Source organism: Numida meleagris, chromosome 4 (genome assembly GCF_002078875.1).
Source record: "Numida meleagris isolate 19003 breed g44 Domestic line chromosome 4, NumMel1.0, whole genome shotgun sequence".
NCBI lineage: Eukaryota > Metazoa > Chordata > Aves > Galliformes > Numididae > Numida > Numida meleagris.
Genome location: NC_034412.1, coordinates 6,985,527 through 6,997,780, shown reverse-complemented (window position 1 = coordinate 6,997,780; position 12,254 = coordinate 6,985,527). Strand labels below are relative to the sequence as shown.

The window sequence follows — 12,254 nt, the reverse complement described above, 5'->3', positions numbered from 1 at the left end:
TTGTCTTCTCCCAGACACTGGAAAGTTCAGTTCAGTAGAGCTGCACATAAAATAACCACACCTGTATCAAACAGCCCAGCGACATTAACAAAAAACCAAGACACAAAATTAAGAAAATTTATTGATCAAACAAGTTATATACATTGATGGCATACGAGATTCATTTAGTTTTCCCCCTTCAATGGCTGGAAGTTAAAGCTTGATGCAAAACAGTCAGTTGTATCGCAGGGGAAGAAAAACAAAACCAAATTCCTGCTGTTAAAGTGTGTATTCGATGGAAGTTCTGCAACTACAGTCCAAGAGAATCAAATGATTTCATCCCACCGCACAAAGTATATTATACAGGAACATCTTAAGAGCATAAGAAAATTTGATTTTAAATTGCTGATATTTTATGTAAGATATCATTGCATCCCTTTCCACCATACAAAACTCTACCTTAAGAACTCTTTGACATTCTGCAAGACAGAAGAAATTCTGCTTATTGTTTTTCATATGCATTTCAGGAGCATGTTTCCTCAAGAGATACCCAGATAAAAAATCATAACTACATCCAACAGAAAAGCATTTTCTTAGGTACTTTGCTGTTTCTTCTGCTTACTTCCTTTTTCCCGCTCAAATTCAGCAATTTGATTGAATATGTTAACTAAGTTCTCGGGCAGGTTTCTTTTAGTGCCACTTTCTGTTTGTCCTGTATCATCTAAAGTAGATTCCCTGTCTGGTTCCTTTGTTTTATTAGTCTCTTCGTAACTTCTTTCCCTACTCTTAGACTCACTTTCATTTTTATGCTGAGTTAACTCATGCCTATCACTGTCGTAACGTTTACCACCTTCATGTAAAGGAGTGCTAGAATACGATCTGTACTTTCCCACTGACTTGCCAGAATAGTCAGACCCTGCTGGAGATGTGTAGTACCTGTCCTGACCCCAGCCATGCTTTTTAAACTGTTCTCTTCTCCCTTCTACATCCCATTCTGATCTCCTAAAGTAATGCGTCCTGCTTTTATCATCTGACTTATAATATGAACCTGAATATCCCCTTCTACCGGAGAAAAATCTGTCTGTTTTATAGTATCTGTCAGTTTTGCTAGTACTTGCCTGAGTTCTGGAACTACAAGAATCTCTTGAATCTTCAGACCTACCTCCAAAAGTGTCTTCATCATCACCTGAAGTCCTCGATAGAGAACAGTGTCTGTCTTTCTCTCTTACCTCTGTTTTTGGACATACTAAGCTGTCCTGCCTTTCCAGCAGTTTTTCCATTTCAAAATTTTGGTTAAGGAAGGAGGCGGAGGTATCAGCAGGAGGTGAATACCACTCCTCTTTCCTAATCTGATCTTTGTAATGTGAGGAAGCTCTGGAAGAGCGTTTTTTGGAGCTACGGGATGACTCTGATCTATTCCGATGCTTTTTCTTGCGTTTCTTATGATCAGAGGAAGAGGAGGAAGAAACCGATACATCTGATGAAGAATCAGTTGAGGATGAAGAAGAGGACGAAGAGGAGGAGGAAGAAGAAGCTGATCTTTTCCTTTTCTTCTTCAACCTAAAAATATAATTAACCTGTGAGTTAATCTTCAGCATTACGAAAAAATTATACCTAGAAAACAAATCTGCACTCCCCATAGTCGGGCTGAGACCGGACTGTAAGGCATGAACAGAAATTGGGCCTGACCTAGCAAGACAATTTCAAATGTCATTTCTTTACCAAAAGAATTAAGATTAAATCCACTGAACACTGTAATACGAAGAGTGTCCTTCCTGTTTGACACAGCACTGAACTTCAGAAATACTTTACAATGTATTACAAGGTATTTGTAAACATTTATTCCGCATAACCTCTATAAAGGGCTGCATAACTAACAAACGTTGCCCCCCAAAAGAAAATCTGGAGGAAAAGAAGCTTAAATCCTACCTATCTTACCATTAGGTAGTTTATTTGAAAATTGATTGTTTATGGTCTTATCTGCACTTGTTGCCCTCCCCTTTCTAAAATCATAAGGCCTATTCAATGGCTAATGTTGAAACAGTAACAGCTAGGATGCAGATTATGACTTAATTACAAAATTAAGTAAACTGCTCATATCAGAGCTTATTTTTCATCAGCCTACATTAAAAGAAAGTGGTTGGGACACAACCATGGAACTGTGCTGCTTTATGCATCGTGCTTTGTCTCTATTTAATTTGTGCTTTAGCTGTCAGAAATTCTAGTATTTACAATGGGACACTTAACAGTTTGTAACTTACTGGTTTGGGGTGCTTTCTCTAATTGAAAGAAGAGCTCACATTCTGGCTTAATATGCTCAAGAATAAGTACTGAATAAACAAGGTTACCTTTTTTCCTCTTTTAAAAGCTTACGCAATTTTTCTGCACTTGTTTCTACTTGCTTTTCTTTCTCTCTCTCTTCTTTTGCAGCTTGTTTCTCCCTCATTTCCAAAGATTTCTTTTTTGAACCCAAACATCATGAAAAAAATTCATTAAAAGCGTTAACACAGGTATTTTTCCCACGTCCCCACCCCCATTCAAATGTATAATTACGGCAAGGATGTTTTATCAGGATTCCCAGATTGACAATTAATGTAGTTCAGAAGTTTGGCATCGGCCATTGTTATGATCAGGTTTTTGTTAATGACCATATCGCAGGTTTTTATCCATTAAAAATGTATTTGACCAACCATTGCAGTGGGACCCGTGATCCAGCACACCACGAAACACAGTCCAAAGGGCATAGAGAGCATAGCAAGAAAAACACAATGTTAGCAACGTGGAGAAAAGAGCAGGAAAATTAAAAAAAAAAAAAGAAAAAAGAAAAAGAGGTTTGAGGGGAAATATTATTGTTATAGTAGTTTAACAGTAATGTATGGCAGAGCCCATTGTAAAACGTGTTCAAGTTGGCCATGTTTGCATACAAACCATTTTGTAACAATTTCACAGACCAGTTTGATGCATAGTTTACGTAAGAAATCATGTTCCAAGGGTTTGTTGGTGATGAGCAGCACCAGATGTCAGATACAGCAACAACGGTCCAATTCAGAAGAAAATGCATTGAAGAAAAACACATAATCAGTATTACAGGAAAACACACTTGGGTGTTGTTTCAGCCATTCTAACACAACAGTGATAGCATCACACATACATATTCAAATACAGATAAATGCAAGATTGTGATTGTCAGATGAATAAGACAAGCCTATTAAAATCTAGTAAGGATCAGACTTCTGCAGTCTACGCCCCTAAAGAGCAGCTCTATTCAGAAACAGCAGAAAGTCTGGTGATGGTTTTCAAAACTAAGTAATTGTCGTAACAGATATAATAAAGGAAACCTGTAATAAAAGATAAGGCTATGCAAAAGCAATAGCGAGCATTATGTTTATCTGCTGCATCAATGACCACGATACCAGAAAAATGCTGAAAGAAAATCAAGTATTTCCTACTTGCTAAGAATATTCTTCATTTTAACCAAGACTTTGAGATCTTTTTAATGCAGCCAAACATAGAAAGTGCTCAAATACCATACAACAGTTTGCCTATAATGCAGTTCAGTTTTACTAAAAAGATTGTCATAGCTCCTCTTCCCCTTCTCTCAGCACAACCTGTCAGCATTATGGCTTCACCAACTGAAGAAGTGTCACCTAAGGCCATCTGCCTTAGTCTCTTTACTTCATTATATGCAGAAGCATAGAACGCAACAAGCCTGTTCCTCAGTGCTATATCTTACTCTGATCCTCCCTGGAAGACAATATAAGTAAAGGAGATAAATAAAAGGAAAATTAAAAAAAAGAGAAAAGACAACAGATAAGCAAAAAGATCGACCAGGGCTCACCTGGGAAACATGCTGTGTGCAAGGGAAGGAAGAAAAAAAGACACGAGAAAAGAAAGCTAAGATTTTCAAAAACCATCTCAGTCCATCCTCCCAGCCCTTTTTTCCTTCGAGTCACCTACTGATCTGCCCTCTTGCCATCTTCTTGCAAGTTAGCTTTGGCTGGTGTAGCTCTCACCAAACAAGCATACTACTGGTAATGAGAGTATGCAATGTTTATTTGATGTGCCTGAATGGTTTTATACTTCCATATTTCTACTCATTGATTATTTAACATTATTAATCATGCCTCTGTGACAGAACATTCTCCTCCATGCTTTAGGTAAGGGTAATAGTTTTATCCTCTTTTCCTGTCTCCACTGCTTGGCATTTCTTTACTTTCCTGTTCAAATCTGTGGAGTCATCAAGAGGCACCTTTCTTCTGGTAGGTACAGCCATAATGCTAACTATAAAAGATTTACTATGGAGAAGGGAAGCAGAGTAAGACAAACCAACAACTTCAAGCCTCTCTGTTCAAAAGATTTAAGGTGATTTTTGATATTTACTGTAATTTAATTATATGAAGAGAAAGTAAAGAATCACCTGTATACGCTTACGGACTTTTGTTAAGGCCTCTTCTGCTTCTTGGAAAGTCTCATCCAAACTTAACGCTTTTTTATAGTAACTCTCAGCATTTATTAGTTTGTCTTCCTCTTCCAACCTAATGTTTAAATTATGAAGCCACAAGATCCAGTTAATCCAGTTTATCCAGTTAAGCCACAAGAACTTGACAGTTTTTTGTTTTTCTTTTTAGGACAGTCTTTCTTACTTGCACTACAGCACTGCCACTAGATCCCTCCATCCCTCCCTACCACCTATCATCTTATCCCATGTCAAAACAACAATAAAACAGTATTTGACACATTTTTATCTGCTCATGTCCTGATCATTAGATATAATATCCTGTTATAATTTCAATTCCGGTTTCAAAAATAACAAATCTCTTCTTAATGCAGATCCTAAGAACTCTATTCCCTGAATACTCAGAAGTTGATTTTTCTGTTGCAGAAGCTAACAAATATTTTACAGAAGTGACAAAACATGATTTTGTTACAAATGCTTTCTGAAAAATATATGCAGACATACATGAGAATACATATATTCCTATATATATTCTTATATACATGGGAGTAGTCAATGGGAACATTCCTATATATGTGGGAATATCTTCAGCCATTTCACAATACTTTAAACAAGCCTGGTACCCTACTTGTGCAAAGATATCAAGGATTAAATCTTAACTATTTTGCAAGGATTTTAACTAGGACAGAGCAGAAAATGTAAACCCACCAGCAGGTGTATTTCCAACATACAAATACCCAGGAAGGTCAGATGGCAATCTGTGCCCTAACTAGGGCCATATTAAAAAATATTGTAAGAAAAATGGTTCACAGCCAAACAGAAATAAAACTGTAATGCTTACTGCTCGCCTCTTTCCACAAGCGTCTGACAAAGGTATTTCCTTGCATTCCTATGTGTAGGACAGTTATCTAGAGCAATTTCAAAATCACTTATGGCTTTGTTCAGACTTCCTTTTGTTGCATACCTACAACAACACAAAAATTGCATAGGTTTTAATGATGTCTTTCTTCTACAAAGTAGGAAATCCAATGAAACAAGCAGACTTACAGAGCTCCACGAGCTACCAAAGCTTCAACGTTCTGTGGATCTATTTCCAAAGCCTTGTTGTACTCATTCATGGCTTCCACGTGGCGCCCATCCTTAAAACAATCGACCCCTGCCTTCACGCTAGAGAAAAATATTTGTAAAAATATTATGTATGGTCAGCCTACAAATTTTCTACTGCCAATAATTCAGAAATTAGGGTCCCACGCAAGCAATTAACTTATGAGAAGGTAAATTACATGAATTGAATTTCAGAACTTCCTTTAGACACTACTATCTGTGATTTAAGATAAGATTGACCATTATAAGTAATCTTTCATGTAATTAACAGTTAAGTTGCTAAACACTACTGTTTTAAGAAAAACTCTGCTTTTGCTAGCACAGAATCCAGAAATAATAAGTACTCACTCCCTCCCCCCCCCGCTCCAGCTAGTAGATACAAAAGATGTATTTCAACAAAAAATTGAAGCGTGTGCTGTGGATAAACTGATTCCAAGTCTATTTTCTTTCAGGAAATATAAGCTGTAGCCTAACCTAATCTTACAATAAACTCTGAAATGAAAATAGTGTACTGCATACCAATTTAGGGCCCAGGATTCAGATTGCTTTTTCCTCAACGCAGGGGCAAAATCTTCTTCATCAATATTTTTCCTTTAAAAATGACAAAAACATAAAAAACAACACACATCTAAAGTTGCCTTTTAACTCGATAAAATTAAACTTATGGTACGTAAGGCATTTGAAATAAGCTAAAATATTACTTATACGACGCCTTAATTCCCTTCCTCAGTCAGGAACTGTTATTTTTTCTGGACCTATTTTTCCTGGACTGTTCTAAGATTGCAGCATGGCTACAGCAATACATATTCAAACATCATAAACACTATGCATTTCAATCCAAAGACATTAACAAGATCGAAATAATAACCCCCTCAAGCTCTGGCATCAAACACATTTGGTAAGATGCATTACTCAAACAAACAGAATTTCAAATGCTAATTTCTTACTCCAGAGGAGTTTGCTTTTAAAATATTTAAGGACACAGAAACTGCAGTCATGGAAACCTAAACAAGGATGGTTGAAGTATCAGTGGTCTAGGACTTCCACTCAAGTCTACGTCAGGGGATTAGAATAACAAAGCTACAGAAAAGGAACAATTGAAAAATCACTTACATTTGAAGACTTCTCATCAAAGACGGTGGATTTGATTCACTTATTCCTAGTTTTTCTGTTAAAAATTCAATTAATGATGGATTCGCAAACCCTGGGGAGCGATGCAAAACCTCTTCGAATGTCTCTCCTGTTTTTGCAACTTCCAAGCTTCGCCTTAAAAAACCACCAGTGCACACAAAACATCACGGATGGATACTATACTAAATCTTATGTTTAGAAGATGCATGCCCACACTGACACTTAATACTGCTCAGAAGCCATTTCCTTCTACAGGCATAAGTTTTCCTACTGTTTAGCTATACTGAAAATGGCAGAGAAAACTGTGACCTTTCTACCAAACTAAAGTTTAAAAAGTTTAATATTTCAGTGCCCAAATTCATTATAACAACAAAAACAGAAAAAATTAACACAGTTTCACAATGGCAGATACCTTAAGTTTTGCATTTAGCAAACACAACTTCATTCACTTTTTGCTTTTCTTACATTTTGGGATCGACTGTGAAAAATCAACTAAACCTGATACATCTAGAAAAATGTATGTTACAGCAAAGACCAACAAAAAGTATGTAGTTATCAAATTAAATTGGAAACAATCCCGACAAGTTTAAAGGACAGTCTATCAAAGACACTCTTCAGACAGGCTGAACAGCTTTAATTAGAAAGCCTGGACAGCATATTCTTACCTATAATGTAAGGGCAAGTCCTCAGAGGTGATTACTCCTAGTTTTGTACTAGAAAGATTGGGTGGAAGAGCCGAGCTGTAGAGTGATAAAGTGATCTTCTCGTGGTATCGATCAACATCCTTAACAGCCGCTACAGAAACAATAAAAGTTAGAATAAAGCAGAAGGAACGTCTCAAAAATGAAACAGATTCCTGATTATACTTGCAGCTACTTGCCTCGAATAATATCTCCAGCTTGATAATAAGATAAAGGATCTCCATGGTTGGTTTGAGAAGGCACATCTCTCAGCGGACAAAGTGCCTACAACACAGGAAAGTAGGAATAACATAAAAAAGAGGTATAAGTATAGAGACAAATTGGCTGCATTACAGAAATTTCCATGTTTTTGCCATCAATTCACAATTTCATCTGCTCAACAACCTTTCAGCACGTACAAATACTTTATACGTATATGAAGTTTTTTTAAAATGGAAACTGATATCCCCCTTGAGAAAAACATGCACTAACAATATTGACACCAGTAAACTAGCCCAATTTTCCTAATGCTTAACAGATACTTACATAAAAGCATTTGAACAAAACCAGAAGGTTTTTTTTGCTCCCCACAATTAAGACAGAGAAAGATTAGTTTAATCTTCATGCACAAGAAAGTCATAATAATTAATTGCATGGCTTGGTTCAAATCACTATTTATGAATCCATAAACAATGAATTTTCCAGCTCTCAAGTAGGACACTTTCAACATGGAGCATAATGAAAGTGCTTGCTGACTCAGCATCATGAGTTGTCCATAAATTCAACTACCAGTCTCTCTCCCAAAGCTCAGTTTCGCCTTTACTTGTACCACTGTATTATGAGACACTAGACACAACGCACACCCATAAAATGATCACAGTCACATCTTACACTGATTTGTAAATCATCGATCTGCCGTATGAAACCACTTCCCAGACACATTAACACCATGAAAAAACCAAATTCACGAATGGAAGTAATCCTCCCAATCACGATGTCTCCACGTTCGATGTCTCGAAAAAATAACTCTCTCCTGATTTCCCCTGGAACCTCCATGAACTGCTCCAGGGGAGGCATCACAGCGTAATACTCTGCAACACAGGAGACATTCACAGTTCCAAAATGACCAAATTACAGCCTGAAAGCACAAACTATTTCAAAACAGCAAAACGCTTTAAAGTCTCATCCATTTATAGAAACAAAAGTTTACGCATGGACTAGAAAATATAGCAACAAAAATTTTAACTGGGCTTTTAAATATACCTGGAGCACTGTGTGCACTTTTGGGCACCATGATACAAGAAGGGCATAAATCTATTCAAAAGAGTCCAAGGCAGGACTACGAAGAGGGTGAAGGGCCTAGAGAACAAGATGCATAAGGAATGACTGAGGTCCGTTGCTTTTTTTGACCCAGACCAGAGAGCTCTGAGGGGAGGCCTCACAGCAGCCCACAGCTCCTCACAGGGAGTGGAGAGAGCTCTCTGTTCTCTGACGATAGTGACAGAACCCGAGGGAATGGCATAGAGCTTTATGAGGGGAGGGTCAGGGGGAGTTGGGGATTAGGGAGAAGTTCCTCACCAGAGAGCAGTGGGCATGGAACAGGCTACCATGGCAGTGGGCACAGCCTTGAGCTGCTGGAGTTCAGCAAGTGTTTAGACAACGCTCGCAGACATAAGGTTTGGCTGGTGCTGTGTGGAGCCAGGAACTGCCCCTTACCTTCATTTTCTTCAATGTTTTCAGAAATAGGACCATTGGGTTTCCACGACTGAGCAAAGAGCAGGTCCGCTTTTTTGGCGATGAAGCGCTGTATCTCGGTGTCAAGCTCCGCATCTTCCTCGGCCCTGAGGGAGGAGAACGCGCTGAGAACGGCCCCGCGCCCCTCCAGGCTCTCCCGCCGCCCCCAACCGTCCCCGTGATCCCTCACCAGGCGGACGGCGAGCGGGGGGCGCCGCGAGGCGGCTCGAAGACGGTCCCCGGGGGCGGCAACAGCCCGCGGAAGTCGGGGTTGTCGTGCTGCTCGGAGCGGAGCAAAGCGAGGAGCGAGGGACCATGATAGCTCAGCACCTGGCGCAGCAGATCCCGCTCCATGCCACCGCCTCCGCCAGGACCGGAAGCGGAAGAATACACGCAGGGCAACGTGCATGCGTAGTGCTGAGCAGGAGAGGCCAGGAGCAAAGAGCGGGAACGGACGGATGCAGCGCCCCCTGGCGGGCGGGAGGGCTCTCGGCCGCCCTGAGGCCAAGCGGAGGGGATGGCTGCGGGCCGCATGTGGGTTGCCCCCGGGACCAAGACAGAAAATAAAAACAAACGAGTTCTAAAGGCGGGCGGCTCCGTGCGCTCCGGCGGGGCCGGCCGCGCTGAGGGAGCGGCGGCAGCAGCTCCGTGCCGCCAGGGGCCGCTGCCGGGCCGGGCTCAGGAGGCTGCCTCGGAACAGCGGCTGCCCGCGGGCCCGGGTCGCAGAGATGCGCCGTGCGCCCGGGGTGTTCTTGGGAGCGGGGCTTCTTTTGAGGTAGAGTCAGTCTGTGTTGCTTAGCAAATAAAAGAGGCAGCAATAAAAACTTTGCAGCGCGAAGTCTGCTTGCGTAAGCATTTCTCCTGTCCAGTATGCAGGTACACGTAAGTGTTTTGTGGCTTCTGCTCTTCCACTACCAGCAAAAGTGCATGGCTAAACCTGAACCCCATATCATTATGGGCTTTTCCTACGTACATTTTCTTCTATGAGTAGAAAACAATTGCATTTTACGAAATTGAGCAATTGTAACCATGCCAACCCACTGACTGTATCTGGTTGCCCCCCAGTGTGAGGGTTAATTTCACATTTAAAGAGATCATTTCTCCCTCCGTGCTACCACAGCCATTGGACAGGGACATCTGGCTTAGAGACAGCGTGTCAACAACAAAAACAGCCAATGATATAATTAGCTATACTAGATTTTACCCGGGCCCAACAAATTCTTAAATTACTTTAATCAAATGTGCAAAACACACACCATATAATTCCAGTTTTGGAAATAGCTTTGCAAGAGCAGGGTATATGAGCATGAACTCATCGTTTTCTTTCCTCATTTTCAGAGTATGGGAACGAAATCCAAAGCAAAGCATCCTACTAAGAACCTTTTGTGCACAGTTCCATCGCACTCAGGATACACTCAAGCCTGTGCTGTCCCTTCTTATCATGGGCTATTGCCTGGATATTTGCTGTGCTATTAAAAATCTCTGTATGTTCTTAGTGGTCAATCCTTTTTCCCTCCACATTTTGCTTGTTTTTCTTCAGTTAGCTGATAGGAAATGCTTGGGTTAGAAGGATACAGTGGCCATCACGTTTCAGTTAGGGTTAACATTAAATGGGACAGTATAGAACAAACGTGGGTATGTACATGGTGTAAGAGACTCCAGGGACCAGGGTTGGGGCGTGCTCCATGCACTGCAGTCCTCTGTTCTGTTGACTAGAGCTGCCTGTATAAGTAGAACTTCCTCCTCTACTGAACTAAGACAGAGGGTGTGCCGGACATCCCCTGCTCCTGCAGGAGCAAGTTACAGCTGTCAGCACATCGCCCCACTCATAGAGCAGCATTCCAGGCACTCTGAAACCAGCGTTGGCCAAATGAGTTAGATGTAAATTTTCTGACAGCTTAGCTCACTGTATGATAAAAGGCTGCTTCTAAGATCATGTACACCGCAGCTCTCACAATGCAAAGCTTATACTTTCACACCAGGCTACCTTTGAACCTAGGGTCCAGCTTACAGTGAACAACCCAAAACCTGATCAGCATGATAGAATTTTAAAGCGGATATGTGAAACACTAAGCAGATTTTCATCAAACTCCAGTAAGCACAGCTTGAATGCAACAAGGTCAAGCTGCTTTTTAAATGTTCCCAGGTATACAATATCAGTGGTAAAGCTTACAAGAAAATTGCATAGAAGAAAGGATTTTGTGTCAAGAGCCATATTTTATCACTGACAAAAAGATTAGATCTTCCAAGATCATGCTTTTCAAAGTGTTATTTTCTGCAAAGTTTTGAGGTAAATTTTAGCCTTCTCCAAATGGGACTGAAATGCTCAACTAAATTTATTCTTTTTTAATTAATGGTATTAATGAGAACTAACATGAAGAGCTGTACTCTCAGATGTTCTTTTGGAGTTGTTTTTTGGAAGCTCTACCCACCATAGTCCTGCTGCCCAACCTTTCTGATCATTTATGAGGTAGCAAAGGGTTTGTTCGAAGCTGATGTCACATCCGAGATACTATTTTAATTCAAGAATGGGGGAGGGATGTTCAGTGCAAAATAATTGCTAGCCAGCTAGCAGCTCTCCTTTGTGAAAAACATGATGTCTGCAGATAGAACCACCAAATTATGATGGAGGCGGTGTGAAAACAACACCACACTGAGTGGCTGTACAACCCAGGCTGTGCACATTCAAGCGTTTCCCTTTTTCATATGTTCATCCTAAGTCCAACTTTGGTGCGGTCTGTGAGAGAAAGTAAGATTTCAGTGCAGACTCACCTGGAGGTACGCTGGGCACCTGGCTGTGGTGTCGTGGACTTTGCACTTCTCAGATGTCTGGAATTGTGCAGACAAAGAACACTTGGTTGCATGTGGCGATAATGCAGGGATGGACTGTGGAAACTGCCCAGGCTCTGAGTGAGCAATTAGACGCTGTTGGAGTACAACAGAAATAATAGTTAAGAAATGTCAACTGAGCACCCCCTGCGACTTTCAGCAATTTCTGTCAAACTCTGCAGGCAGAGGCACTGCTGAGCCTTTGTGCAGCTGCAGGGATTACTGCCTGTGCTCTTGGTGCAGCATTGTGTGTCTGCAGATTAGTGACGAGTGTTGGAAGGGTTCAGGTGAAACTGAAAATGTTACTGAAGGAAACACTGACATTGACATTTTTTTTTTAC

At 40.6% G+C, this 12,254-nt stretch overlaps 1 protein-coding gene across 2 annotated transcripts; it reads right to left on the bottom strand.

Annotated features, from left to right (window-relative positions):
- Positions 102-12,009, bottom strand: TTC14 (tetratricopeptide repeat domain 14). 2 transcript variants are annotated; one of them, XM_021396226.1, is made up of 12 exons: positions 11,857-12,009; positions 9,067-9,191; positions 8,242-8,441; positions 7,551-7,635; positions 7,336-7,465; positions 6,653-6,805; positions 6,059-6,130; positions 5,483-5,602; positions 5,277-5,399; positions 4,397-4,514; positions 2,328-2,437; positions 102-1,539 (listed from the first exon to the last, which is right to left on the bottom strand). In XM_021396226.1, exons 1-12 carry the CDS (start codon positions 11,946-11,948, stop codon positions 573-575), a joined length of 2,295 nt encoding a protein of 764 aa, XP_021251901.1. In that variant the 5' UTR covers positions 11,949-12,009; the 3' UTR covers positions 102-572. The 2 variants fall into 2 exon arrangements, with proteins under 2 accessions (XP_021251901.1, XP_021251900.1); XM_021396225.1 differs by lacking the exon at positions 11,857-12,009 and adding an exon at positions 9,275-9,484.

Bases quoted from the DNA above. Each gene is read 5' to 3' on its own strand.
- TTC14 (XM_021396225.1), bottom strand. From the start codon at position 9,438: ATGGAGCGGGATCTGCTGCGCCAGGTGCTGAGCTATCATGGTCCCTCG. The intron at 4,515-5,276 runs GTAAGCATTACA...TTTAAACATTAG, and splicing joins CTTGTGGAAAGAGGCGAGCA to GTTGGAAGAGGAAGACAAAC. The intron at 1,540-2,327 runs GTAACCTTGTTT...TTATATTTTTAG, and splicing joins CTTTTAAAAGAGGAAAAAAG to GTTGAAGAAGAAAAGGAAAA.